We start from the raw sequence: 27,651 nt of genomic DNA, 5'->3' as shown, positions 1-27,651 counted from the left end.
TCTGAGGATCATAGTTTGGAGCCAGCCTGGATAGAAAAATCTGAGAAAGTCTTATCTCCGACTGAGCAGAGGTGGAACAGTGGCTCAAGTGGCAGAAAAAACTCAAGGAGAGGGTGGAGGCACTGATTTCCAGCCCTAGTATCAGCACTGAAAAAAAAGAAAAAAAAAAAAAAACCAAAAGCAAAAGACTGCTGTTTGTATAGGGGGCTGTCCTAGAAAGGGCATGAAGCGGGTAAAATTTCTGGAAATAACTTCCTACTTCTTTTTTGATTTTGTTTTGTTTTTGGTTTTTAATAGAAAGTCTCACTGTGTTATCTAAGCTAATTTCCAAGTCAAATCCTCCTACCTTCACTTCCCTCATGCTGATTTTACAGGCTTATAGGCTTGTACTGCCAGCTCATCTTACTTGTTTCATTGTTTATACTGGTATATGTATATTAGTTTTTTCCATCAAAACTCAGACTGTACACTTAAAAATCTGTTCATATTTCATATGTAAATTATGCCTCAATAAGAAAGCACATTAAATTTTCTTTTTTCTTTTTTTTTTTTTTTTTGGTTGGTCGTGGGGCTTGAACTCTGGGCCTGGGCATGAGCCAGCGGTGCCCAGCTTCTTTTTTGTTTGTTTGTTTGTTTTTGTTTGTTGGTCATGAGGTTTGAACTCTGGGCCTGGGTGCTGTCCCTCAGCTCTTCAGCTCAAGGCAAGCACTCTACCATTTGAGCCACAGCACCACTTCCAGTTTTCTGGTGGTTAATTGGAGATAAGAGTCTCATGGACTTTCCTGCCCAGGCTGGTTTTGAACCATGATCCTCAGATCTCAGCCTCCTGAGTAGTTAGGAGTAGTAGGCCTGAGCCACCAGCACCCGGCTACATTAAATTTTCTTAATGTTTATAACCTTCAGCTAAAGATGATCTATAAAAGCCTGAAAGCCTAGATGACTGTTGCCTTGTGAAGTATCATAAATTATTTTGGCCTTGAATTTTTTTAAGATTTACCTACTGTGTTGATAGTTCCAATTAAATTTTGGTAGAAGAAAATTGCTCGAATTGCCCAACTATTATCTTTTTTTTCCTAGTTGGAAAATGTACTTCTATGTTGATTTTTTTTTTCTGGTTTGTTTGTTTATGTGTCAGTCCTAGAGCTTGAACTCAGGGCTTGGATGCTGTTCTTGAGCTTTTTTTTTCTTCTCAAGGTTAGTCCTCTACCACTTGAGGCACAGATCCACTTCTGGCTTTTTTTGGTAGTAAATTATAGAGAAGAGTCTCACAGTCGGCCAGAGGCATGGCTCAGTTGGTAAAGCGCCAGCCAAGAGTGAAAGTACTAGGTGCAGAGTTTGAGTCCCAGTTTCATATCTAAAAATATTAAAAAGACAGGAGTCTCATGGACTTTTTTTGCCCTGGCTGTCTTTGAATCTTGATCCTCAGATCTTAGCTTCCTGAGTAGATGTGATTACAAGTGTGAACCACCAGCACCTGGCTTTGATTTTTAAAATTTTCTTCCCTTTCTCTTTCTCTCTCTGTCACTCTCTTCCTTTCTTTTCAGAATAGAGAAAGGGCATCTATGTTTGGTGCAATTTGTAGTAGCTTGGAATTCCAAAGTGATTTTTTACAAAGAGATAATTTAACCTACCACTGATTGTTGTTTAGGATTTTTTTCTTCCCAGGGTAAGAGTTTCTGTTTTAGTTGTCCAGTAATCTTAATGTTTGTGTGTGTGTGTGTGTGTGTGTGTGTGTGTGTGTGTGTGTGTGTGTGTGTGTGTGTGTATGTGAGTGAGTGAGTGAGAGAGAAAGAGAGAGAAATGTTCACATTAATTGGCCATCCTGAAGCAGTTGAGTTGGAATGCTTCCCTACCCTCTATTTACTTGCTCCTAAAATTATCCAGATACTTCAATAGCTGTCCAGAAAAATGTACACATCTTGACAATTATTAGAACTTCCTTTCTTTCAGCAATTTCAAATGTAAAATGCCCCTTCACCCCCAACAAAAATTCACCTGTTTCTCGCAAATTTGTGTGGAGATGTGGAGTTGTTTTTTTTTTTTTTTTTTTTTTTGCCAGCCCTGGGTCTTGAACTCTGGGCCTTCTTTTACTCAAGGCAAGTGCTCTGCCACCTGAGCCACCGTACCATTTCTGACTTTTTTTTTGAGTCATTTATTGGAGATAAGAGTCTCACAGAGTTTCCTGCCTGGGCTGGCTTCAAACCATGATCCTCAAATCTCAGCCTCCTGAAGTAGCTAGGATTACAGGAGTGAGCCACCAGCAGCTGGCTCAAACTTTTTATCTAATAGAAAGTTTCAGGTCACATTGTTTCCCTACCCAAAATCATAGCAAAATCACTTCCAATGCCTAATTCTGCTTCTAAGCCAGTCTTGCCCTGTGGATTAGTCAACATTCCATAAGAAGGTGCCTCAAAGGATGTATTCCAACAGTGCACGCCATCTTAAACAAGAATCCAGTTAGAAAATAAAAAATAGAAGTGATCAAACCCATCTTCCTGGTCTTGCATCTGAAATAAGACAAGGGAGGCCAGGCACCGGTGGTTCATGCCTGAAATCCTAGCTACTTAGGAGGCTGAGATTTGAGGATGGCAGTTCAAAGCCAGCCCAGGTAGGAAAGTCCGTGAGACTCTTATATCCAATAAACCACTAGAAAACCGGAAGTGGGGCTGTGGCTCAAGCAGTAGAGCGCTGGCCTTGAGCTGAAGAGCTGAGGGACAGCACCCAAGCCCAGAGTTCAAGCCCCACGACTAACAAAAAAAGAAAGAAAGAAAAAAAGAGAAAAGACAAGAGAGCTCACTCAGATGGTAGAAAATCCCATAATGCTGTACAGCCAATAGGTAGCCTTGTACAGGGCTGGAAGGGAAACTGGCTATCTTAGAATTTATAGAGACAATATTTTTTCATCTTTCCTATAGTGCCTTACAAAGGAATTCATCAGGAGAGCTTGAACCATTTCTAATAGTTTCCTTTCATATTGATGACACTTCCTAGTTTTTCCTTTTGTTAACCAATGACAAGGAAAAGTAAACAATGAGGGGGAAACTATAGTTCAGATCTATAGTGTTCTCCATGGGTCCAATAGTAAAGACTTAATTTCAGCTTGGAGCTTTTCAGAGGTTGGGGGACCTTTAAAAGGCGTGGCCTAGTGGGAGGTCTTTAGGTCATCGGGAACATGCCTTCATTGTAGGTTGATTGTAGGTTCCCAGTCTCCTTCTTCATCACTTTTTCTCTCCTTGGCCATGAAATTATCTTTTTTGCTCCAGTATACACCATGATGTGCTGCTTTACCACAGGCCCCAAAGCAACAGGTCAATCAACCATGGGCTGAACAAAAATTATCTCAGGTGTTTGTTCTAGTGATGCAAGGCTGACTAACTAATACAAGCATTCTGTTCTTCATGGTAGCAAGAGACTGCTTTGGTTCAAATCTGAACACAATCAATCACTTGCTTACCTGTGTGATCTCAGTCAAATCACTGAGATTCATTTTCTCTCTGAGATTCAGTTTCCTTAAACAAGATAAGGCTCTCTGGCTGTCAGTGACATGTAATATCTACTGTGTCTCCAGATATCTGATAGTTGTTCTTAGGAGGGCTTTATTGGGATCTGTTGAAACAGAAGAGAAGTGTTGTTATATAGCCCATCTATGAAAGAAAGAAGGTTTTTGTATTTGTTCCCCTACAGTCATTTTTATTGCTACCTCTCAATTACACTTTCTTTTTTTTTCAATACTGGTTATTCTCTGGTCCCAGATCCCTGGATCTCCTGTCCAAGGAAGATACTATGACCAAGCCTCCTACACGGGCAAGGTCTTGGTCTAGATCATTTTGCACCTTGCTGCCCATCAAAGCTTCCTTCCCTTGTCCTCCGTCCCATTACTTCCCATCACTTCCTCTTTTGTTGTTGTTGTTAGTGGTGGTGGTGGTGGTGGTGGTGGTGGTGGTGGTGGTGGTGGTGGTGGTGGTAGGGGTCATGGGACTTGAACTCTGGACCTGGGTGCTATACTAGAGCTCTTCAGCTCAAGGCTAGTGCTCTACCATTTTGAGTCACAGCATCACTTCCAGTTTTCTGGTGGTTGATTGGAGATAAAATCTCATGGACTTTCCTTCCTGGGCTGGCTTTTAACAGTGGTCCGTGATCCTCAGATCTCAGCCTCCTGAGTAGCTAAGCTTATAAGCGTGAGCCGTGGGTGCCTGGATACTTTCCATCACTTCTGGATGACAAGCCAGCTAGTCTAGTAAACAAAATGCAGTTGTGTTGACTACATATCAGATATAATGATAATCATTCCACTGGGTGCCGGTGGCTCACGCCTGTCATCGTAGTTACTCAGGAGGCTGAGATCTGAGGATCCTGGTTCAAAGCCAGCCCAGGCAGGAAAGTCCATGAGACTCTTATCTCCAATAAACCACTAGAAAACCAGAAGTGGCGCTGTGGCTCAAGAGGTAGGGCGCTGGGCTTGAGCTGAAGAGCGTAGGGACAGCGCCCAAGCCCAGAGTTCAAGCCCTACAACCGACCAAAAAATAGTAATAATAATAATAATAATAATCACTCCTTTTTCAGCTCCTAATTCAATTCAAACATAATGCCAGGAAATGTGTTCATATAGTAGCCCACCTGTGACTGAAGAACTGAAACTCAGAAAGGTGGCATACGTTGGTTATGGTTGTGGGAAACAGACAAAAACCGGGAGTGAAATGTAAACTTGTGATCTTCTACCTTCTATCATTTTGATAGGGATCATCAATCTCTTGAGCCAATTGATTGAACAACAGAGACATTTTATACTACCAGGGATGAGGTGGTTTTGGAAACAAAAAGTCCTTTGAGCTCCTATGGGATCTCTTAGAATCTAGAGCTGTCTACTTTTTATTTGTGCCTGTCAGGGTTGCGAGTTTGAAAGTCACTATTGAACCTTTCAAAAGCAGCACTCACATTTCTAATACTCATATCAAACCAAAATCAATGCCAGCTCACCCTGGTAAAATGGGTGGTTTTCAAACCAGAGTCCCCAGTTTCACTACCTGGTCCCTGTCTGTAATCATGCAATACATGTGAGCCAGCAGCAATTGTGACAGGAAAGCCTTGTGCTCCGTTCACGAATATATGTGATTGTTAATTTTAGTGATGATTTAATTATTCTTGTTTGTTTGGAAATCCTTTTCAGCTATCCAAAGATACTTTAGATATATTTGAATTAAGATACTCTTTTATTTCATTTATGGGTTGCGTTTTTCTAACTAGGCAGCAATGAGATCAAGGAGACCCTGAAAATCCCTAAGAGTTCTGTCAAGCTATTGATAAATGGAGTCACTGCTTTAGATGAAAACTATCCTTTTTCTTGGTTTCATAACAAGCAGTATGTATCTTTTAATGAAATAGATAATGCTCTTTTGTCTTATAATTCCCTTGGTTATGGTTTTATTGCTCCCATAGCTGTCTTGTTTTATGGTTCAGTTAAAAGGTTTTCTTGCAGATAAGAGAAAAAGAGAATAATTTAAAAAATAAAAAGTCTACAGCCATATTATTGAATCTGTTACTCCAAGTTGGACTTTGGGGAGGAGGGAGCAGTCCCTGCAGGGAAAACTCCTAACTTCTTGGGGGGGTTTTTTGTTATTGTTTTGTTCTTTTGTGGGTTTTTGTTGTTGTTGTTTTTTTTTTTTAAGTTGGATTGGTGGAATCTTCTCTGGCCTTCACCCTTCCACCTGTTGTCAACGGCTCGACCCATTGCAGATCCTGGCAGAACTATGAGTGAGCCCAGCTCCCCGCTTCCAATCTCCTTCACCATTGGTTTCCCTCCAGCTTCAGAGGCAGCAGCCATACTCTGTCCTGATCATCTCTGCGCCCCCCACCACATGCTGCGCATGAAATCCCAGCAAAGTTCCTTCATGTGTCTGAGCCTGTTTTCTCATTCATCTAAAGGGAAAGTAGACCTGATGTTCAGGGTATTATGAACATCAAGTAACATGGTGTGATATAAGTTACCACCCACATGCCTGGAACATAGTAAGTACCCTGCCAGTGTGGGTTTCTTCCCATCAGCCCCATCTTAACAATGAGCTCCTTTGGCAGCCAGGAGGCTCTGATCCAGAGCATGATGCCATGGAGGTACCAGAAGTTTGAGACTGGAACAAAGCAGAGGGAGTCCTGGCATTGTCACATAGTTCAGTCTTTTGTTTATGTGTTTGACTAATATCAGTCTTGACAGGCAAAAGGAGCAGAACCAAGTAAACTCATCTGTTTAGAGGCTTTTTATTCCAGCCATTCCCTTGAGAAGAGCAATCCTGACACCTGTCATTAGCCTGTCCTGTTACCTCAAGGCCCATGTTGCCTGGATAGCAGCAGCTTCAAAACAAAGAAATACTGAGGGATTTGTTCGTTCTCAGTGACTCATTTGACCAATATTAAACAAGAGCTAGTTTTTCATTTGATTGATTAGACCTTTTCCTTCACTAATTGGTTTCCCCTTCTTGGGATTGTGGCTGGCAGAGGGTCCCTGCCCTTCTGCAGTGCCTCCTGAGGTGTTCCTGAAACGTCTTCTCCCCATCTTCCTGTTGAAGCCATCAGAGGATTTCAACAGCCTCTTTGTTGCCCTTCTTCCAGAGAATCGTCTGAGCTTGCTCTAGGAAACATTCCAGGTGCACATTCATTCATGAGGGCATTTTCTAGTTTCAGCATGTGAGGTGCCTGATCACTTTTCCTTAATCACTCAGAAACCTTCAGTTTTAAAAAACTGCAAGACAGATTGTGAATTTATAGTCTCAGCATCAAACTAAATATGAAGTCATGGGTTTATTTTTCTTTGAATTGCAGCATTTTTGTAACTAAGTTTTTCATATGTAATGTTGAAAGAATTTTATCGCAAACCCCTCATATACCCACCTCTGAATTCAGCCATTAACATTCTACTTGCTTTATTGCTTACCAACTATCTCTCTTTATTTTGTGATCCTATCAAAGTAACTTGTAAACATTTGTATACTTCCATACTTTAGTATGTTAGAATTCACTAAGAAATGCACAAATCCCAAGTGTACTTTCACTAAGTGTCAACAAATGCATATACCTGTGATATATTAACGCTTATGGATCAAGAACTACTGATCTCAGAAAGTTCCCTAATGGGTTTCCTAAGCAGTATCCATCTGCAGAAGTAATGAGTCTTGTTTTGTGTCATGTCATTTAAGTGGAACCATGTATTCTTTTTTCAGGATTAATTCTTCATTCATTCACTACAATGTGTGCATGTGTTGTGCATGCATTGGTTGTTTATTTCTCTCCAGTCAACTATTAACATTTTACCATGCTTATCTAATAAGACAAACAATAACTTGCCTACCTGTCTCTCCAGCCATCTAGCTGGGTATAATACTTCAGTATTTAGGAGCATTAGACCATAGTTTATGTATTCTCCTTTTGATTGACAAGCGATTCAGTTCTTGGTGTGTGTGTGTGTGTGTGTGTGTGTGTGTGTGTGTGTGTTGATCTTGAGGCATGTGTGTGTGTGTGTGTGTGTGTGTGTGTGTGTGTGTGTGTGTGTGTTGATCTTGAGGCTTGAACTGTCCCTGAGCTTCTATTTCAAGGCTAGTACCTCTTGAGCCAGAGCACCACTTCTGGCTTTTTCTGAGTAGTTCATTGGAGATGAGTCTCATGTACTTTCCTGCCTGAACTGGCTATGAACTGCCATCCTTAGATCTTAGCCTCCTAAGTAGCTAGGATTACAGGTGTGAGCCACCAGTGCCTGGCTTGACTCCAATTTTGGCTATTCTTTTTTTGTTGTTGTTGGTCATGGGGCCTGAACTCTGGGCCTAGAGCTATCCCTCAGCTCTTCAGCTAAAGGCTAGTGCTCTACCACTTGAGACACAGCACCACTTCCAGCCTTTTCTGCTTATCTGGTGCTAAGGAATCGAACCCAGGGCCTCATGCATGCAAAGCAAGCATTCTACCACTGAGCCACCTTCCCAGCCCAGTTTTTGGCTATTCTTATAAAGCTGCTAAAAACATACCCAGACAAGTCTTTCATTTAATTTTTTCAGAAGTAGAATTTCTGAGTCATTGAATAGGTATATGGTTAGTTTTATAATAAATTGCCAAAAGTTTTTTTCTGAAGCAGTTGTACCATTGACACTCCTACTATGCCTGAGAATACCAGTAGTTTCAAACCTTAGACAACATTTGATGTGATCAGCATTTGCCACCTTGATGGTGTGTACTACTTCCTCATTGTGGTTTCTGCATTTCTGTAGTTACCAATTATGTAGAACACTTTTTACTATAAGGTGGTATTGTTGAAAATTTAATTGACACACCATGATTTTATTTTTTTATTTACTTTTTTTTTTTTGTCGGTCGTGGGGCTTGAACTCTGGGCTTGGGTGCTGTCCCTGCACTCTTCAGCTCAAGGCAAGTGCTCTGCCACTTGAGCTACAGCACCACTTCTGATTTTCTAGTGGTTTATGGGAGATAAGAGTCTCATGGACTTTCCTGCCCGGGCTGGCTTTGAACCACAATCCTCAGCTCTCAGCCTCCCAACTAGCTATGATTATAGGTGTGAGCCACTGGCGCTCAAATACACCATGATTTTAAAATTAAGAGATTTTATATTAAAATCTGATTTCCAGTTTTTCCTGAAAGGGCCTAGCAAAATTGGACTCATATGCCCCTGTGGAACAAAAATATGAAGTGTAGAATCTGGGTAGTGGCTGTGCCTTCAGGATGAACTGCTCCTCAGCTCCCCAGAGCCCCTAGCTGTCTCTTTAACTCCCCAGTTGTCCGCTTCCATGTGTGTGTCACAGTTGCTATGCTGTTTTTCTCCCCATTAAAAAGTGAGCTGTTCCCTGAGCCCATTCATAAATTCTGTAGAAATAAAAGGCAGATTAAGAGGGATCTAGGGCTGGTCACCAGTAGCTCCCACCTGTAATTCTAGCTATTCAGGAGGCTGAGATCTGAGGATCACAGTTCAAAGCCAGCCCAGGCAGGAAATTTGTGAGACTCTTATCTCCAAATAAAACCACCAGAAGTGGCACTGTGGCTCAAGTGGTAAAACACTTGCCTTGAGCTCAAGAGCCGGGGGACAGCACTCAGGACCAGAGTTCAAGCCCCATGACTGACAAAAAAAAAAAAAAAGAGGGATATCTAAAATGAAACAGTAGTACTCACTGAATACTGTGTTGAAAATGAACTACACAGCTTGTGGGTGGGGACAAGAAGGGAAAAATGGGAAAGAATGAAGGAAGAGATGACACTGTTCAAAAAGAAATGCACTCATGTGGAGCACTGGTGGCTCACACCTGTAATCCTAGCTACTCAGGAAGCTAAGATCTGAGGATGATGGTTCACAGCCATCCTTGAAAGACAGTCTTCATGAGACTCTTATCTCCAATTAACCACTCAAAAACTGGAAATGGAACTGTGGCTCAAAGTGGTAGAGCACTAGCCTTGAGCAAAAGAGCTCAGGGACAGCACCCAGGTCCTGAGTTCAAACCCCACAACCAACAAAAAAAGAAACAAAAAGAAAAGAAAAGAAAGAAATGCACTCATTACCTGACTTATGTAACTGTAACCCCTCTGTACATCATATTTGCAATAATAATAAAAAATAAAGTAAATAAATTTAAAAAGAGGGATAGCCAAATACCTGTGGCTCATGTCTATAATTCTAGCTACTCAGGAACTTGACATCTGTAGATCAAGGTTCAAAGCCAATTGAGGCAGACAAATCTACATGATTCTTGTCTCCAGTTAAGCAGCAAAAAGTTGGAGCTGGAAGCATGGCTCAAACAGTAGAGCACTAGCTGTGAGCAAGAAAAAGCTGTCAAGAGAGCAAAAAGCCCTAAGTTCAAGCGCAAGCACTGCAAAAGAAGGTCGTTGAAAAAGAAGTAGATCACATTTCTTTGTAGCAATGAGAAAATAGTAATTGTTAGGTTCAATTTGTAAATTAAACGGATCTGTTTTAAAACCTTGTACTTTAACATTCTTTCATGAAACTGCCTACTTATTTTTATTTCTTCCTAAATCTTTTAGGTTTTTAAGTTTGTAACTCCTCTAATAGAACACTTAAACTGATAAATTATGTGGGGGTTATTTAGATATACAAAGGAATCTGATTTTATATCCTTTTTATTGAAGAAGAAAATAAAAACATTCCCATAATACGTCATTTAGAATACTTTGTATGTTATAAAACATTGAGACTTTTTTTAAAAAGTGTTTTACTTTCTTGATTCTGTAATTTTGCTTTTAATTCCAGGACTGTAAGTGGAAAATGTATATGGAGATGGATGGGGATGAAATTGCAATAACCTACATAAAAGATGTGACATTCAACACTAACCTACCTGATGCAGAGATTTTAAAGATGACAAAGGTAAGGTTCTATTTACAGCTTAAAAGCTTTTTTGAATTCACAGATATCAAACAAAGACATTAAAATACCCCAGCAGTGTGCTTTTGTGCTTGTCCATGCTCACATCAGCTCAGCCTCAAACAGGCTGTTGAAAGGCACATTTTATTTAGCAGATTGAGAGGATAATAGTTTTTTGTTAAAATTCCACTTATGCAGTGTGAACTAAAAAGCACTGCAAAAAAATAAAAAAAAGGATCATTTCTTTTTTTAAGTTTCTTTCTACATTTCTTTATGCTTACTCCATCATTTGTTAAAAGGATGAAAATATAACCCATGAAAATATTTACTTCGCATTTGATTTGTTTTAAACTTTGGAAAACTTTCAAGATGAAGATTTTTCTTGAAGCATGGAGATGCAGCTGTGTTTTGTTTTTGTTTTGGGATAGTCCTGAGGCTTGAACTCAGGGCCTCATGCTCTTGCTTGACTTCTGTTCAAGGCTGGCACTCTGCCACTTGAGTCACAGGTTGTTTAGGGGATGCATGTTGAAATATTAGTAGCTTCCTTGAGTTTACAGATAGGATTATCAGGGCGATCAGAAAACTGGTAACCACTCCAGAGTCACTGATATACAAATTCCAGTGGAAACACAGAAGAAATGGCTAATTTGCTCCTCCAAAGGGGGGGGAAAAGTAGGCTTATTTCAAATATAATGAAAAAATTCATATAAAATATCAATAGTAGAAGATCAGCAACTTCAGGCAAATAACTGTGATGTCAGACAGTGATTGTAACCTGAAATGACCATCAACAGTAGCGTACTGTTTACTTTGTTTTTAGTTTCAGTGAAGAAAGAACCAGAGTATAAACACAAGTAGGAAAAAAAATAAGTTTTCAAAGCCTGGCATTATACTTGTAAATGTCTTCTCTGCACAGCATAAGATTGCTGAACACCAAGTTTTTTTTTTTCATTTACAAATGGATTCATCAAGTCAACTGATTCGATATTGATTGTTGCAATCTTTTGCATAACTGAACATTGTTTTGATGGCATTATTTATGTGTAAAGGTTATGATTTGGCTTTAACTTTGTCTGGGAGACTAGAACATACAGGAAATACCTCCTTTCCATTCATGACCACTCTAATTATAGTTGTCCCTTGTTTCTCAGTACTTTAGAAGCAAGATCTAAGTCATTGCCTACTAGCAGAGAAATCATCCATGGTAAAAAATAATAGGATGTAATTGTAATTCCAAATACAAATGTTCCTGCTATAATGTCACGTATGTAAAATTATCTACCAATATTGATAGAGCTTATCAGGAAAACAGGATTGGGTAGCCTTTCAAACTTTATAGAACTTTTTAACACCAAGAAGAACAGTAACAATCATAATTTATTCATTTTTTAAAATTGATCAAGTTAAATCTCTATCACATTTTCTCTACTCAACTCATAGGCAGCCTTAAACAGGAAAGGGGGAAATAATGCAATAACAGAGATTATTTTCATCAAAATTAGCATTGATCCAAGGTATAGGTTTCTTTGTTCATCTTGTTTGCTATTTGTGTGTGTGTGTGTGTGTGCGCGCGCGCACGTGCGCACGCATGCGTGAGTGCACGAGCACTAGTATTATAGTTTGAATTCAAGGCCGTGTATTCTTACTTGGCATTTTCGCTCAAGCCTGGTGCTCTACCACCTGAACCACACCTTCAGTTTGAGGATTGTGCTGGTTAATTGAAGATAGAATCTCTTGGATTTTTTTCTGCCCAGGCTGGCTTTGAACCATGATTCTCAGATCTCAGCTTCCTAGGTACTTAGGATTATAAGTGTGAGCCACCAGCACCCAGCTTCATCCTTTGTTTTTTAATTGTGGGTAAATATCACCACAATGTCTGTGTGTTTTACATACAAGTTCATAGGTTCATCTGAGAGAGTGAAAAGCTGTGATGGTTGAAATTACTTAAGCAACCACTGCTTGCACTCAAGAATACTTCTGGGTCTCCTTCTGTGGTTATGACTTTGCCTCCAATGCTTCAAACAGCATGAATAAATGACCTAATTATAAGACTGATTTCGGACCCACATGGTAATATATCTTTGTCATCTCAGCACCTGAGAGGCTGAGGCAGGAGGTGGGAGTTCAAGGCCAGAGTGGACTACATGGCAAGACTCTGTCTCAAAAAAAGAGAGAGAAAAGAAAAGAAAAAAAGAAATGAGGACTGTCCTCTGCCATTAGTAGGCTATGCATAGCATTCATTCATTCAGGAAACTGGTTTTGCCAATGTATGAAAGGATGTCTTATGAAAAGCAAAGCTCAAGATATCATTGAGTTGTGAACCAGCATGATGCTCATGATAGTCTGTTATTGTGCTAGTATTTGTAAATTGTACCCAGCACAACTGGCCTTAAAGAACTGCACAGTGACAGAGCAGGCTATATTGTGGTACTGCACCATCCTATCTCTTGTTTTGCAGCCACCATTTGTGATGGAGAAGTGGATTGTAGGAATAATGGAAGATCAGACTGTAGAGTGTATGGTGACTTATGAGGTAAGCTCCAGGGAAGTGATTCACGACCACTTATTAAAATGGCTTTTATCTATTCCCTTGGAATGCCTAGAGATCACTGGAATTTATTGAGATAAAAACTATATAGCTAACATGAATATGGGGATAACAATATAAATTCTCTAATAATGTGCTGGAAAGGAAAGAAAACAGGATAAACTTTTCTGGTAGAGACAGGTAATACCTCATTCATTAAACTCTTGGTTGATGTTTTTGGTGATACTGGGGTTTGAACATCAGCTTGCTAAACTGATGCCCTATCACTTGAACCACACCTCTAGACTTCATTCATGACTGATTGAACATTTTCATATACCATGTGATAACTTAGGTACTGGGAATACCAAAAAGTGAGTGAATCAGATCTTTGCCTTCTTGGAGCTAAGAAGTTTAATAAGAGTTCTTCTTCAAAAGATCAGAGCATCATTCCCCACCATCTGTAAAGAGTGTGTTATGAAAACCAGATGAACAGACACTATACATTTTTCTATGGAAAGATACAAGGATTTATATTTTTAAAACATGATATTAAATTCAAATTCATATATTCAGTAGTAGCTGGTAGCATATACTGTTCTTTGGTGAGGGCAGAGGTCTGTACTCCCTGAAGCTTGTACTCCCAATCAGGAGAGACAGGGAATAACTAATCATGCCAGTGATTGATGGTAAATGGCAATAGCAAGAACAGGGTTACAATGACAAAGCTGGGCTAGCTACTGAAAAGACTGAGATCCATAGGATCACCATTTAGAGTCAGGCAGGACAGAAAAGTCTGTGAGACTCAATCTCCAATTAATCAGCAAAAAACTGAGCTAGAAGGTGGAGACATGGCTCAAGTAATGAAGTGCCAGCCAACCATTGTGATGTCCTGAGTTTAATGTCAAAACTGGGGATGGGAGGGGGGAAGAGTACAATGACAAAACTAGACAAGTGGGCTGGGTCAGATCACAGTGTCCCAGGAGGGAGTTTGGACTTACTCTAACCACAATAGGAAGTGAATGGGGACATTTTAAGCCATAGAATGAATCCAATTCTTTCTTTACAGACAAGAAGGTCATTTGTGCAATGTAGTTCATAATATTTTTATACTTAAAAATGTGTCAAGAGGATAGATTTCAAATTGGCATTTAAAAAAATTTCCCTTAACTGCTGCTAAATGGTCTCTCTGTTAAAAAAAAAATACAGATTTTCCTAATCTGTCTTTAGTAAGCATATTTAATGCTAATAACTGTAAAACTTAACAAGATCTTCCTGGTTGGCAGGATGTGGACTTTATAAAATGGAGGAGCTCCATGTGGGTAATAGAGGGCGAGCAGAGTCCAGGAGACACATGAAGATATTCATATGCAGCTGCATCCATAAGACATGAACTCACTCATTCATTCAAGAATGGCTTATTAGGAATTTACTAGGAACCAGGAACTATAAGAGGAAAGAACATTCTCACAAATACTGAACAATAGAGAGGGTTTTCTTTATTTTACAAATAGGGAAAATGGACGTGGAGAGATGAAAGGAAGTCCTGAGGTGCAGAATACTCAGTGACAGAACTGGTAAGGCCACACCCATGTCTTCTGGCTGGAAAAACACTTTCCACTCGGGCCTGGCTACTGCAGCTCCTAGCTTCTCAATAAGATGCAGGAAGTCAGCATCAATTGGACATCAGGAACTGCTACATTGGGATGGCTTCCTGAGCTCTTGACGTTTGGCTCTTTAATACTAGAGCTCCAAGCACATGCCTTCCATTATGCAGCCTTGAAGCCAGAACAGATCACAGAAAGGATATACCTTCACTTCCAGGGCCTATAGGATATCAGGGATGAGTCACCTGAGAAATAACATTAGTTGTCCAAAGGTTGCAAAAGACATAAGGTTTTTGCTTCCAAAAGAGGCTGGTTGGTCTTTAGGATCTTACCATCCAGACCATTCTCAAACCTGTTGACTATTCCTCACAATCCATAGTTAAAAGACAGAGATTTTTCACCTTTTTCTGCCTTCAGCAACTCTGCAGACACACTAACCTGCTTCTATGTTGTGCTTGTTCTCTTCCCTCCTTCCTCAACTTCTTTAGATGTATTGACAAGCCACTCATGTCTGTGTTCCTCACTTCCTAGTTTTTAAAAGTGTTATTTTACAACTGAATCCTTAAGAGTCTCTCTTCAGTAGGAGGGGTACGGGGATGGAAGCCCAGGACCTCGAACATGCTGAGCACTAGAACTTAAACATGCAGTGCTGTAACACTGAACTGCATCCTCAGCCGTAGACACACTTTAAATTATACTATTTTGGGATGCATAGTGATAAGGGAGATTTCAGGGCAAGAATGTATCTTTCTTGATCTTGTCTCCTTTTCTTTTCCTGATCTTGATTTCTTACTCTTCATCCATCTCACTGGCACCCTGTTCCCCTATATTCTTCCTGTAGAAAATTATCTCCTTTGTGTTGGATACATGCACTAAAGCACTCTGACCAAAGACAGTCTTGGGCAAAAATGTAGACGCTGTTGATTAATTCACCAAACTATCTATTTTAAGTACAAAAAAAAGGAAGAAAACATATCACATTTCTTATCACACATATAGGTAAGTTCAGATTTGCCAAATGTTACAAATTCTGAGAGAAGACAACTATATTGTTAAGTATGATAATCTATTAAAGAATATGTTATAATCCATTAAGAAATAAAATACTATTGGGGTGGGGATATAGCTTAATGGAAGAGCACATGTTTAGCATTTGTGACACCTGGATTTAACCCCAACAATCACAAGAGAGAGAAAAAAAAAGAAAGAAAAAACTGAGGAAAAAGGGGAAGAGGAGGAGGAAGGAGAGAGGAGAAAAATAAAATAAAAGGCTATAATCCACTAAGGAATAAGTGACTAAAATTTTCCTCTTAATCAAATTCACATATTTTGGTGAGCTATTCCAAATATTTTACCTAATGCATTATGATAATGTGCTAAATAAAGTGAAATCATAACTTGGGCTTCTTTTGTTCTCATTTAGTAGATGTGTATATGTTTGATCCTGAGTTTGTTTTTTTTTTAATTTTTCCTATTAACAGAGTGATGTCAGAACTCCCAAAAGCACTAAACATGTCCATTCAATTCAGTGGAGTAGAACCAAACCCCAGGATGAAGTGAAAGCAGTCCAGCTTGCCATTCAGACATTATTCCCCAATTCTGAGGGTAACCCTGGCAGCAGGTCTGACTCGAGTAAGTTAATGCCCTGGTATTGCATGTGGGCTGATGGCCAGAGTTGGTTATGACATGCATATCACGGAGACAGTGACTGGCGGGTAGACACAGGCTTCCCACCTATCACTACCTTCTTATATGTTTACAATACTACCTTTATAACAGACTATGGATACAAATATGATCATATTAGAGTAAGCTAGAATATTTGAGTGACTATGGTAACAAGAAAAATGAATGATTATATTGCATGGGTAAATAAAAATGTCTGCATATTTTGTTTCCGAAAACTAACTGTAGATAAAGATGAGACTCTTTCCTATGTCTAGTAAACATGCCTACAGAGCCATTATATAACCAGGATTTCCTGAGTCCTGAGTACCACTGATGTATCAAAGTACAGGAATGATAAGGAAAAGCAGGAAGAGAAGGATGAAGGGAGAGAAAGAGGGGGAAAGGATGGAGAGAAAATAAGGGTAAGGCAGGATAAAAAGAGGATAAAGAAAATTTGAAATGCATCTAATGGATAGTGGGGACAGTAATTACAGCCCATGTAAAGAAAGAGAATAGGGCTGGGAATGTGGCTTAGTGGTAGAGTGTTTGCCTTTCATGCACAAAGCCCTGGGTTCAATTCCGCAGTACCATATACACAGAAAAAGCTGGAAGTATCACTGTGACTCAAGTGGTGGAGTGCTAGCCTTGAGCAAAAGAAGCTCAGGGACAGTGCCTCGGCCCAGAGTTCAAGCCTCAGGACTGGCAAAAAAATAAAAAAGAAAGACAAAGAAAAAAAAGAAAGAGAGAAAGAAAGAAAGAAAGAAAGAGAAAAAAAGAAAGAAAGAAAGAAAGAAAGAAAGAAAGAAAGAAAGAAAGAAAGAAAGAAAGAAAGAAAGAAAGAAAGAAAGGAAAGAAAGAGCAAGAAAGAGAACGGAAGGAAGGAAGGAAGGAAGGAAAGGAAGGAAGGAAGGAAGGAAGGCAGGCAGGCAGAACATTGAAGGTCAGCTGACTGGCTATCAAATTGGTCATTATTTGGTAGATTCAAGGAAGACTCAATTTTGTAGGTCCAAAACTCTGATACTTGAGGGGGCTGTGACAAGCTAGCACATACATTGGGGAAGGAGGTATGACAAATCTAGTGTAGTTCCCTCTTTACCATGAGAAATATACCCATCAAACAAACCAAAAATACGTTTTTTCTGATCAGTACACTTTTTCCCCCCCAAGAGAAAATTTTAACTATGAGGCCATGTCAGAAGATTCTTTGAAAACAAGTTAGCCAGAGGTTTATCTTACCACTTTGGGGGGCTGTTGTCCTGAGACTGGACAGCCTCACTTCCACATCCCTCATGCTAATGACAGACTTGCCCAGTGATTAGACCAGATAGGTCTTAAATGTCCACCAGCTAGGGTGCCCAACCTGAAGTATAGCCACGAAAAGTCATACATGTGCCTGCCACCTAAAAAGCAAAATATTTCTGGAAGTTACAACACAACAAAGTAGAAAGAATGTGGAATTTCAATGCAGAGGGATTGTTGGGTGATTGACCATGGATAGGCAAGTAACTTGTCCTCTCAGGCTTCCTCATTTATAGAAGATTGTCAGTTAATATTTCCCTGAACCCAGGTGCTGGTGGCTCATGACAGTATCCTAAGACAGGGGTTCAAAGCCAGCTCGGACAAGAAAGTCCCATGAGACTCTTATTTCCAATTAACCACCCCCCAAACCAGAAGGGGAGCTGTGGCTCAAAAGTGGTTGAGCTAGCACTAGCCTTGAACAAAAACGCTCAGGGAAAGTGTCCTGGCCCTGAGTTCAAGCCCTGAGACCAACAACAACAACAAAAGTTCCCTGATGTTATTCAAACAGTAATGGAATAACATAAGGAAAGCCCAAAGAAAAACAGCAAGCACATGGCATAGACTCAGTGACCATGTCTTTTTGTTTTTTTTTAATAGTAAAGGAAATATCCTTATTCCTAGCCTAGAATTTCTATGAATGGGAAAGCTTGGGTGTCCCAAGAAGCCTTGAGTTCCCGAGCCAGGCTCATGAATGAGGCATGCAGCCTCCACGTGGCTCAGAAGACGCTCACCCCGCTCTCTCCTGCAGGTGCTGACTGCCAGTGGTTAGACACACTGCGGTTGCGGCAGATTGCCTCCAACACATCCTTGCAGCGTTCCCAGAGCAATCCCATCCTGGGGTCACCTTTCTTCCCATATTTTACTGACCAGGACTCCTATGCTGCTGCAGTGAGGCGGACCCAGGTACCCATTAAGTATCAACAGATCACACCTATCAACCAATCCAGAAGCTCCTCTCCCACTCAGTACGGGCTGACCAAAAACTTCTCCTCACTGCAGCTCAACTCCAGGGACAGTGGCTTTTCCAGTCTCAACACTGACAGCTTCTCAGAGAGAGGTCGCTACTCAGACCGAAGCAGGAACAAGTATGGTCGGGGTAGTGTATCACTCAATTCCTCCCCGAGAGGGAGTTATGATGGGAAAAGTCAGCATTCCACTCCATCAAGAGAAAGATATTCTGGAAAGTACTACAGGATGTCTCAACCAGCAATCAGTACTCACCAGTCACCTAACTTAAAGAGAAGCCCTAATGACCACCACTTACCTAAGACCATCCCAGGGATGCCTTTGCACCCAGAGCCTATCTCTCGACCCAGTGAGGAGGAGAGCAAAGTGAGTGAGGGAGGATGGACTAAAGTAGAATACAGGAAGAAGCCCCACAGGCCCTCTCCTGCCAAAACCAGCAAAGAAAGAGCCAGAGGAAACTTCCAAGGGCGAAGGAACTTTTGATGCCTTGAACTAGATGTGTTTTTCTTTTGTTCATGCAGTGGATTTTGACAACAGAATATCTTCAGATTCAATTAACAAAAAAGACAATTCTTCCAATGTGGAGACTAGGAAATCCTTTCAAATTGAGACTGTAGCCGAACCCGAACCACAATTATGGTTGTTGGTTGCCTTAGTGGTAATAACTAGACTTGCAAACAGTGTTCCATACTGCCATCCATGAATTTATGTTGTGGAAGGTAGGGCTCTGCCTATCTTGTTACCCTGAGCACTGGTGTTCTGCTTAGCAGGGCTGGGACTGGGGTAAGGCAAGTGAGGTCTATGAGAAACCAAAGATAAAGACAAGATCAGTATTAATTTCTTTTTCCTTTTGGCTAAGACTCTTGTGTGGCCTAGCAAGGTGCTGTTACTGATCCTGTCTTAAAATCTTGGTATTTCAGTCATCCTCATGAATTGTTTGCATTGGTTTTATTTTTGTAATATTGCATTAAAATATCATTTATGTTGATTGTTGGGGTTTTTTTTAATGCCTTCCTAAATTTTGTGCCCAAGCAAATGCCTTCTCATCTTGTCCTCATCTCTGCCCTGCTAGGTAGTATTTATTTGGTAAGGTATTTGTGTTTTTATCATGGAACTGATCTGGCTTGTCATTTTTTTGGTAATAAAAATGGCTATTGGACTTATAGTAATTACAGTATTCCTCTCTCATTCATTAAGCTTCAGCAAGGGAAAAGAGAGGGATGAGAGAATGACTAGAGTAGGGGACAAGGGAGGGGATGTCTGACCAAGGCACATTGTAAGCATGTATGGACATGTCAGAAGGAAATCCCTGTTTACACCTAATTGATGGTAATGAAAATAGGAGGGGTCTGGGCACCAGTGGCTAACACCTACAATCCTAGCTATGCAGGAGGCTGAGATATGAGGATCGAGGCTCAAAGTCAACCTGGGCAGGTAAGTCCATGAGACTCTTATCTCCATAAAACCACCAGAAACCCAGAAATGGCGCTGTGGTTCAAGTGGTAGAGTGCTCGCCTTGAGCTGAAGAGCTCAGGGACAGCCCAGGCCCTGAGTTCAAGCCCCACAACCAACAACAACAAAAACAAAAACACAAAAAAAAACAGGGTGGGGGGGGTGGGGCGGGGGTGGAGGGGATTGGAGGAAAAAACACTGATCAGAAACCAACAACCTAAATGCCCTGGAGATCATGGTCAATTCTGAGGCCTAAGCATTCTCGACCTCACATTTTAGCAGAGAAGGAAAAGGTAAAGCATCAGTCCACAAAGGCCTCTGGGGTGTCAGACTAAAAGAAAACAGAAAGCAAGAGAATTGTATTACAAGCCAAAAACCAGACAGTTTTAATATTACCAACATCCTTGTTAGAACAAGACAGCAAATACCAGCCTTGCAGGCAGACAGCACTGGGCATCTGAGGGTGATGAAGAGGTGACCACTTGCAGTTAGGACAGGAGTACTGGAAGCCAACCTGTGAAGCCTTTCCTACATATTCTTTTATTGTGTGCAGATATTAGGCTTGAACTCAGAGCTCTAGGCTCTGTCTCTTAGCTTTTTTCACTCAAGGCTGGTGCTCTACCACTTGAGCTTTACTTCCACTTCTGGCTTTTTGCTAGTTAATTGGAGATAAGAGTCTTGGATTTTTCTGCACAGGCTGGCTTTGAACTACAATCCTCAGAACTGCAACCTCCTGATTAGCTAGGATCACAAGCAGACCCCTTCCTCTTTTACAAATCAGCAAGTCAGTGGCAACTAAGCTTCTCAATGAGAAATCTATAAACATTCACTATTCTGAGGTGCTTTCCACATTCACTAACACAAACGTTGAGTGTCCTCTGAGCTACCTGAAATTCTCAGTGCTCTGTAGAGATCATCCAGGTACATGCCTGTGTTCTCAGAGGAATCCAGCTCTGTACCTGCCGGAGAAAGCTGTATTCCCTGGCATTGGAGTCAAGGCTATAGGAAATGAACTACCTTGATTTATAACATTGATTTGACAACTTGACTTGATCAGTCTCCCTTGCCACTTGTATTAATTACAAGCAAAGCAATGAGAATGTTAAGTCCAAAGCAGTTGCTGAGGTATGAAGTACTGGTTTCCATTCCAGAATAGCAACATCTCCTAACTTTTCTAAGTCTCTTTCACTGAAACTTTTTCTCACAAAGCTTATTCATATCAGCTACAGACTTTTTCCCAATTACTTTTCATCTTTGTCCAATGCTCATGTTTCACTTTGTTTTATATTGTTATTTTTGGAAGCAGGGTGAGGGGAGGGGGGAGTGGCAGTTGTAGTATTACTGGGGTTTGAACTCAGGGCCTTGCACTTGGTAAGCAGGTACTAAACCATTTGAGCCATATCCCAGCTCGTTTTGATTTAGTTATTTTTCAGACAGAGTCTTGGGCTTTTGTTCTGAACTGGCCTTAGACCACTTTCCTTCTACCTTTTCTTCTCACATAGCTGGGTATAAACCACCATTCCTGGCTGGTTTGTTGATATGAGATCTCGCTAGTAATTTTGCCTGGGCTGGCTATAAACTCCTATCTTCTTCCCACATAATCAAGGTTACAAGCATGTGCCACTACTCCCAGCTGTTCTTTTTTGTAACAAGGTCTCCCTAGGTAGCCCTGGCTGGCCTGGAGCCAGCCTACCTCAGCCTTCTGGGTTTGATAATGACAGGTGTATGCCACCACATACTTAAATCTAAAGAAAAACAGACTAATACCAAGTTTGTCCTCTTAATATAATACTGTTTCCAAATATTTGATATTTTCTTCTGTTAGAATGTTTACATAAGTAGTACAGCACAGTTTTGATTCTGAAAAGAACTGAAGTATGAAAGGAATTAAAGTATGGCTTCAACTATTAAAATGTGCATTTTGGAGAGCTGTTGATGACTTTAGCTTAAAAGGTGCTTTGAGCCAGGCACCGGTGGCTAATGCCTGTTATCCTAGCTTCGCAGCAGGCTGAGATCTGAGGATCACTGTTCAAAGCCAGCCCAGGAAGGAAAGTCTGTAAGACTCTTATCTCCAATAAACTACCAGAAAACCAGAAGTGGTGCTGTGGCTCAAGTGGTAGAGTACTAGCCTTGAGCTGAATTGCTGACGGACAGCACCCAGGCCCAGAGTTCAAGCCCCACGACTGATAATAAAATAAAAGGTGCTTTGAGAATGCTAGCTTGTTTTATTCTCTTTTCCTCCATCTTGTTTTCTTGAACCATGACTTGAGGATCCAAATTGGTAATAAAATGACTTCAACAATCTCAGCTCTATTAAGTACAGTTGGAGACCACAGTGAAGTTATGTTAACTGCCTGCAGCACTGACCGCTTGCATCTTGTAGAAAAACACTTGTCATCATCTATGCTCCCAACGAAAAGCAAAACAAGAACATCTGCAGTCTGCCTCTTGGTTGTAAAGAAATAATAAGCATTGGATATGCATGTTCTGGCCCCCTCCCCACAAATGATGCTTATTCACCAAAAATGGTTTGCCAGGTTGAAAGATGAATGTAAGTCAAGAGCAGAGCAAGAATCAACAGTACCTTTTTCATCAAATTAATCAGTTGCAAAAATAATTTCTAAAAAATAGGAGCTGGGGGGCTGGGAAGGTGGCTCAGTGGTAGAGTGCTTGCCTTGCATGCATGAGGCCCTGGGTTCGATTCCTCAGCACCACATAAGCAAAAAGAAAAAAGTCGGAAGTGGCGCTGTGGCTCAAGTGGTAGAGTGCTAGCCTTGAGCTGAAGAGCTGAGGGACAACGCCCAGGCCCAGAATTCAGGCCCAGAGTTCAGGCCCCACGAGCGGACCCAAAAAAAAAAAAAAAAAAAAAAAGGAGCTGGGGATGCAGTTTGGTGACTTAGTATGCACAAAGCCTTAACTTCAATGTCCAACAACAAAAAATAGAGTACATTAATTTCCAACCATGAGGACCTGTATTAGTTGCATCAGTTTCAGGCTAAGATCCAAAAAAGCAGCCGGGCACTGGTGGCTCACGCCTGTAATCCTAGCTACTCAGGAGGCTAAGATCTGAGGATTGTGATTCAAAGCCAGCCCAGGCAGGAAAAACTCTTATCTCTAATAAACTACCAGAAAACCGGAAGTGGTGCTGTCGCTTAAGTAGTAGAGGACTAGCCTTTAGCTGAAGAGCTGAGGGACAGGGCCCAGGCCCCATGGCCGACAAAAAAAAAAAAAAAAAAAGATCCAAGAAAGAAGAGAAGGAAGAAGGGAGAGATAAAGGAATAAAGAGAAGGAGGGAGGAAAGGAAAGAAGGCAGGAAGGAAGAAGGAAGGGAGGAAGAAAGGAAGGAAGGAAGGAAGGAAGGAAGGAAGGAAGGAAGGAAGGAAGGAAGGAAGGAAGGAAGGAAGGAAGGAAGGGTTTATGCACAAAAGTAATCCTTTGGGGAATTTAGAGAATCTTGACATTTGGCCTTTCCTTTCTGGATGCACAAGAATTGTCTTGTTTACGAATCTAAATGGTTCCTCATCCTAGTACCCTGTCCTCTACACCCTGCCCTAGTTGACGTTCTCCTGCCCAAGGCCCCAGGCCCACGCATTAGCCACCAGATGCTGCCTGTTCTGGTGGAGGCTGGGAGAGGCTTTGTGTTGGTGCCGGAACAATTCAAGATTTGTCAGCTGGTTGTGGCTGATTATCAAGATGTCCAAACTGGCTCCTTTGCTATGTGTAAGCAATTTAATTTTGTGCCTAATTTTAATCTGCAGTGTACTGTATGTCTGCATCTGCTGTGTTAAAGCATTCATTAGCATTTAAAGGGGGGACTGATGGTATTGATCACTCTTATTAAAACCAAACACATTCGTGCCGCAGGAGCTGATGAGCAATCTCTTTAGCCGCTGGAGTCCCAGCCAAAGTTGCCGTACTTGGAACCCCAGCAGAAGCTGAAAAGGGATGTTCAAGCAGGGAGAGGTGACATCTGTTACCAGCATTTATGGCTTGCCACCACCACCTCTCCAGCTTCCCAGATCATGAGCTGCTTTTGCTGTTGCTTTTTCTTTCATATTTGTGTTAACTTTAAGTAGTTGAACAAAGGAATTGCCATTCAACAGAGCAGTTTATGAGTATAAAGCATCTTGATCAATGTCACCCCTTTCAACATTCTCACCCACCCCTCCCAACCCGCTTTCCCTCACTCCTCTTAATTTGTAGGCTATGTATTTATATTTTTGCCATTTAACAAAACAGTTTATGTATACAATGCATCTTGTCCTGTGTCACCCCTTCCACATCTTCACAACCCCCCACCCTTTCAACCTATCCCTTCCCTTATGTTTCTCAATTTGGTGATATATACAATGAATTCTTGCCTGCATTCTATTCCTTTCCCCCATTCATTCTTCTACCCCTCTCCCCTTTCCCCACCTCTTTTTTTTTTATTGTGAAAATACTGTACAGAGGGGCTACAATTACATGGGCAAGATAATGAGTATATTTCTTTTTTTTTTTTTTTTTTTGTCGGCCGTGGGGCTTGAACTCTGGGCCTGGGCGCTGTCCCTCAGCTCTTCAGCTCAAGGCGAGCGCTCTACCACTTGAGCTACAGCGCCACTTCCGGTTTTCTGGTGGTTTATTGGAGATAGGAGTCTCACGGTCTCTCCTGCCCGGGCTGGCTTTGAACCGCGATCCTCAGATCTCAGCCTCCTGAGTAGCTAGGATTACAGGCGTGAGCCACCAGCGCCTGGCTAATAATGAGTATATTTCTTATCAAGCATTGTAGCCTCCTCCTTTGTTTCCCCTTCCCATCCCTTCCCATCCTCTCCCCGCCCCCCACCCAATCCTCCTGTCCCCCTCTTCCCCCCCCCCCCCCCCGCCCTCGCACCAAAGTTGTGAGTTCGTTTTCAACATAACGACTTGTACATCTCATTGTTGTAATGGGTCCACCTGTATCCCTATTTAAACGATTTGTTTTCCCCACCTCTTGCAAGTACCCTTTTCCTGATACTTATTTTGTTAGGCTTTGGATTATATTATTTGCACTCTCCATAGAGTCTGTTATATTTCAGTTAATTATTCATTTATAACCGCTTGCATACCACCCAGTGTGTTTACTTATAGATTTATAGATACATTCTAGCTCCTACAAATCAGGGAAACCATGCAACCTGTGTTTCTCTTGGTCTGGCTTACTTCACTTAATACAATTTTTTCCCAAATATTTCCATTTCCTTACAAATGGTACAATATCATTCTTTCTGATGGATGAGAAGAATTCTATTGTATATATTGTAATGATAAGCCTCAGGCTCTTAGAAAAACAAGAACAAGACAAACACAAAACCAGTAGACACAAAGAAATAATAAAAATTAGAGCAAAAATAAATTAGAGACTTTAAAAACCCATATAGAGAATCAACAAAACCAAAACCTGGTTCCATGGAAAAATTAACAAAATTGACATGGCTCTAGCAAACTTAACTAAGAAGAGAAACCACCCAAATAAATAAAATTAGAGATGAAGAAGGAAACATCATGACAGATTCAAGCAAAATTCAGACTATTATAAGGGAATACATCACAAGCTTCTATGCCAATAAATTGGAGAATCTGGCAGGAACAGATACATTCCTAGATAAAATAAATATACCCAAATGAGTCGGAAAGACATAAACCAACTAAACAGACCCATCACAAGTAATGAGATTGAATTGGCAATAAAAGAATTCCCTTACAAGAAAAACCTAGGACCTGGAGGCCAAATTCTATAAGACCTTTAAAGGAGAACTAATACCAATACTCCTCAAACTTTTCAATGCTCTTCTTTTTATGTCCATTTCCCCCATTTTTTCATTTATTTCACACTGGCACATGTTAATTGGGTTTCACTATAATATTTTCATACATGTATATATATATATATATATATATATATATATTGATCATATTCATTGCCATTATCCTCTCTTGTCCTATCTTCAACTGGTCCCTTTCATCCCAAATAGCCCCTCTTCTTTCATGTCTCATGTGTATATGTGTGTTTTGTGTGTGTGTGTGTGTGTGTGTGTGTGTGTGTGTGTGTGTGAACAGGGTTTGAAGTTAAGGTCTCCAGCTTGTTAGGCAAGTGCTCTATCACTTGAGCCACACACCCTGTCCTTTGTGCTTTAGTTACTATTTAAATTAGGTCTTAGGTTTTGTATGTATGTGTTATTATTGTTGTTATTCTAATTATCTTGGCAAGAGTCCTGAGTTAGTGTTTGATGCTAGGCTCAGTTCTCCTACCTTTACCTCCTATGTATCTGAAATTAAAGATGTATGTCACTATGATTAGCTTCTTTGAGATGGGGGAAATTTGTGACTCACAAATTTTTTTTTTTCATGGGGGAATTGAGGGCTGACCTCAAACCGTGATCCTTCTATCTCTACCCCCAAGGCAGCTGAGTTTAAAGGCATGAGCCATCACTCCAGCCATTTTCTGTTTTGTATTTATTTTGGGGAACTACTGGAGTTTCAATTCAGGGCCTTGTACTTGCTAAGCAAAGCTATACCTTCGCTGACCAACCCTTTAAAAAATAATGGAGGGCTAGGATGTAGCTCAGTGGCAAAGCGCTTGCCTAGCAAGTGCAATGTCCTGGGTTCGATCCCCAGTACCAAAAAAGAAAAGACAAAAAAATACAGTTTAAAAAAAAAACAAAAAATAATGGACTATAAGGGGTTTTTTTGGTCTGTTGTGGGGCTTGAACTCAGGGCCTATGTGCTGTACTGAGTCCTTTTGCTCAAAGCTAGTGCTCTACCACTTTGAGACATATCTCCACTTCGGTTTTCTGATTAATTGGAGATAAAAGTCTCATGAACTTTCCTGCCTGGGCTGGCTTTCAACCTCAATCCTGAGATCTCAGCCTCCAGAGTAGCTAGGATTACGGGTATAAACCACCAGCACCTGGTAACTATGAGCTTCTTGAAAGTAGAAAATTTGAACCAGTGGCTCACACCTGTAATCCTAGTTACTCAGGAGGCTGAGATCTGAGGATCACAGTTCAAAGCCAGCCCAGGCAGGAAAATCCATGAGTCTTATCTCTAATAAGCCACCAGAAAACCAGAAGTGGCACTGTGGCTCGAGTGGTAGAGCACTCTCCTTGAGCTGAAGAGCTTAGGGGAAGCACTTAGGCCTAGAGTTCAAGGCCCATGACTGCCAAAAAAAAAAAAAAGAGTAGAAAATTTGATTTCTGAATTTCTTCCTGTATTTCTGCCATCTTGGACAAATGGCTTCTCAAAAAAAAATGTTCTGATGAATAATTAAAGAACAAAGATGAAAAATATTCCATGTGTGTTATATAAACATTTTACTGGAACAACTGTATTTTTCTTATGTTGCAGTAGCTATGGAATTGTTGTGTAACAAATCCCCTGAGGCTTAGGGACCTCAAATAAGAAAAAGCATGTGTGATCCCACAGGGTATTTGAGGGTCAGGAATCAAGAAATGGCTTAGCTGGCCAGCTCTGGGTCTGGTTTTTAATGAAGTATAAGTCAGAGTACTGAATGTGCTACATTCAACTGAAGGCTTGACCGGGCTTGGAGGTTTTGCTCCAAGATGGTTCTCCTCAGGCTATTGTAGGGCCATGCCTTACTCCTCTCCATTGGGGTCTTCACATGCCTGACAGTCCTCATTACATAGTGGGGGGATTTGTCCAGCATGAGTGATCCAAGGTGGCTAGGTGAGAGGCACAATATCTCTTACAGCCTACCTTCAGAAGTCATGCCCAGTTCTTCCTGTAATGTCCCA

The 27,651-nt window shown here is 40.9% G+C and overlaps 1 protein-coding gene across 3 annotated transcripts in view; it reads left to right on the top strand.

Annotated features, from left to right (window-relative positions):
- Positions 1-27,651, top strand: part of Map3k20 (mitogen-activated protein kinase kinase kinase 20) — a 219,875-nt gene that overhangs the window by 149,948 nt on the left and 42,276 nt on the right. For 2 of the 3 annotated variants that reach the window (XM_070020767.1, XM_070020757.1), the window contains exons 17-20: positions 10,250-10,366; positions 12,822-12,896; positions 15,979-16,129; positions 18,213-19,572. In XM_070020767.1, coding sequence (XP_069876868.1) covers positions 10,250-10,366; positions 12,822-12,896; positions 15,979-16,129; positions 18,213-18,913 — 1,044 coding nt within the window. In that variant the 3' untranslated portion in view covers positions 18,914-19,572. Of the gene's footprint in view, positions 1-10,249; positions 10,367-12,821; positions 12,897-15,978; positions 16,130-18,212; positions 19,573-27,651 lie in introns of those variants that run through there. The other variant, XM_070020747.1, reaches the window with a different exon arrangement.

This window comes from Dipodomys merriami, unplaced genomic scaffold, assembly GCF_024711535.1.
Source record: "Dipodomys merriami isolate MVZ:Mamm:240054 unplaced genomic scaffold, mDipMer1.0.p SCAF_1, whole genome shotgun sequence".
NCBI lineage: Eukaryota > Metazoa > Chordata > Mammalia > Rodentia > Heteromyidae > Dipodomys > Dipodomys merriami.
Note: the sequence above shows the minus strand (reverse complement) of the source record. Positions and strands in the feature narration are given on the sequence as shown.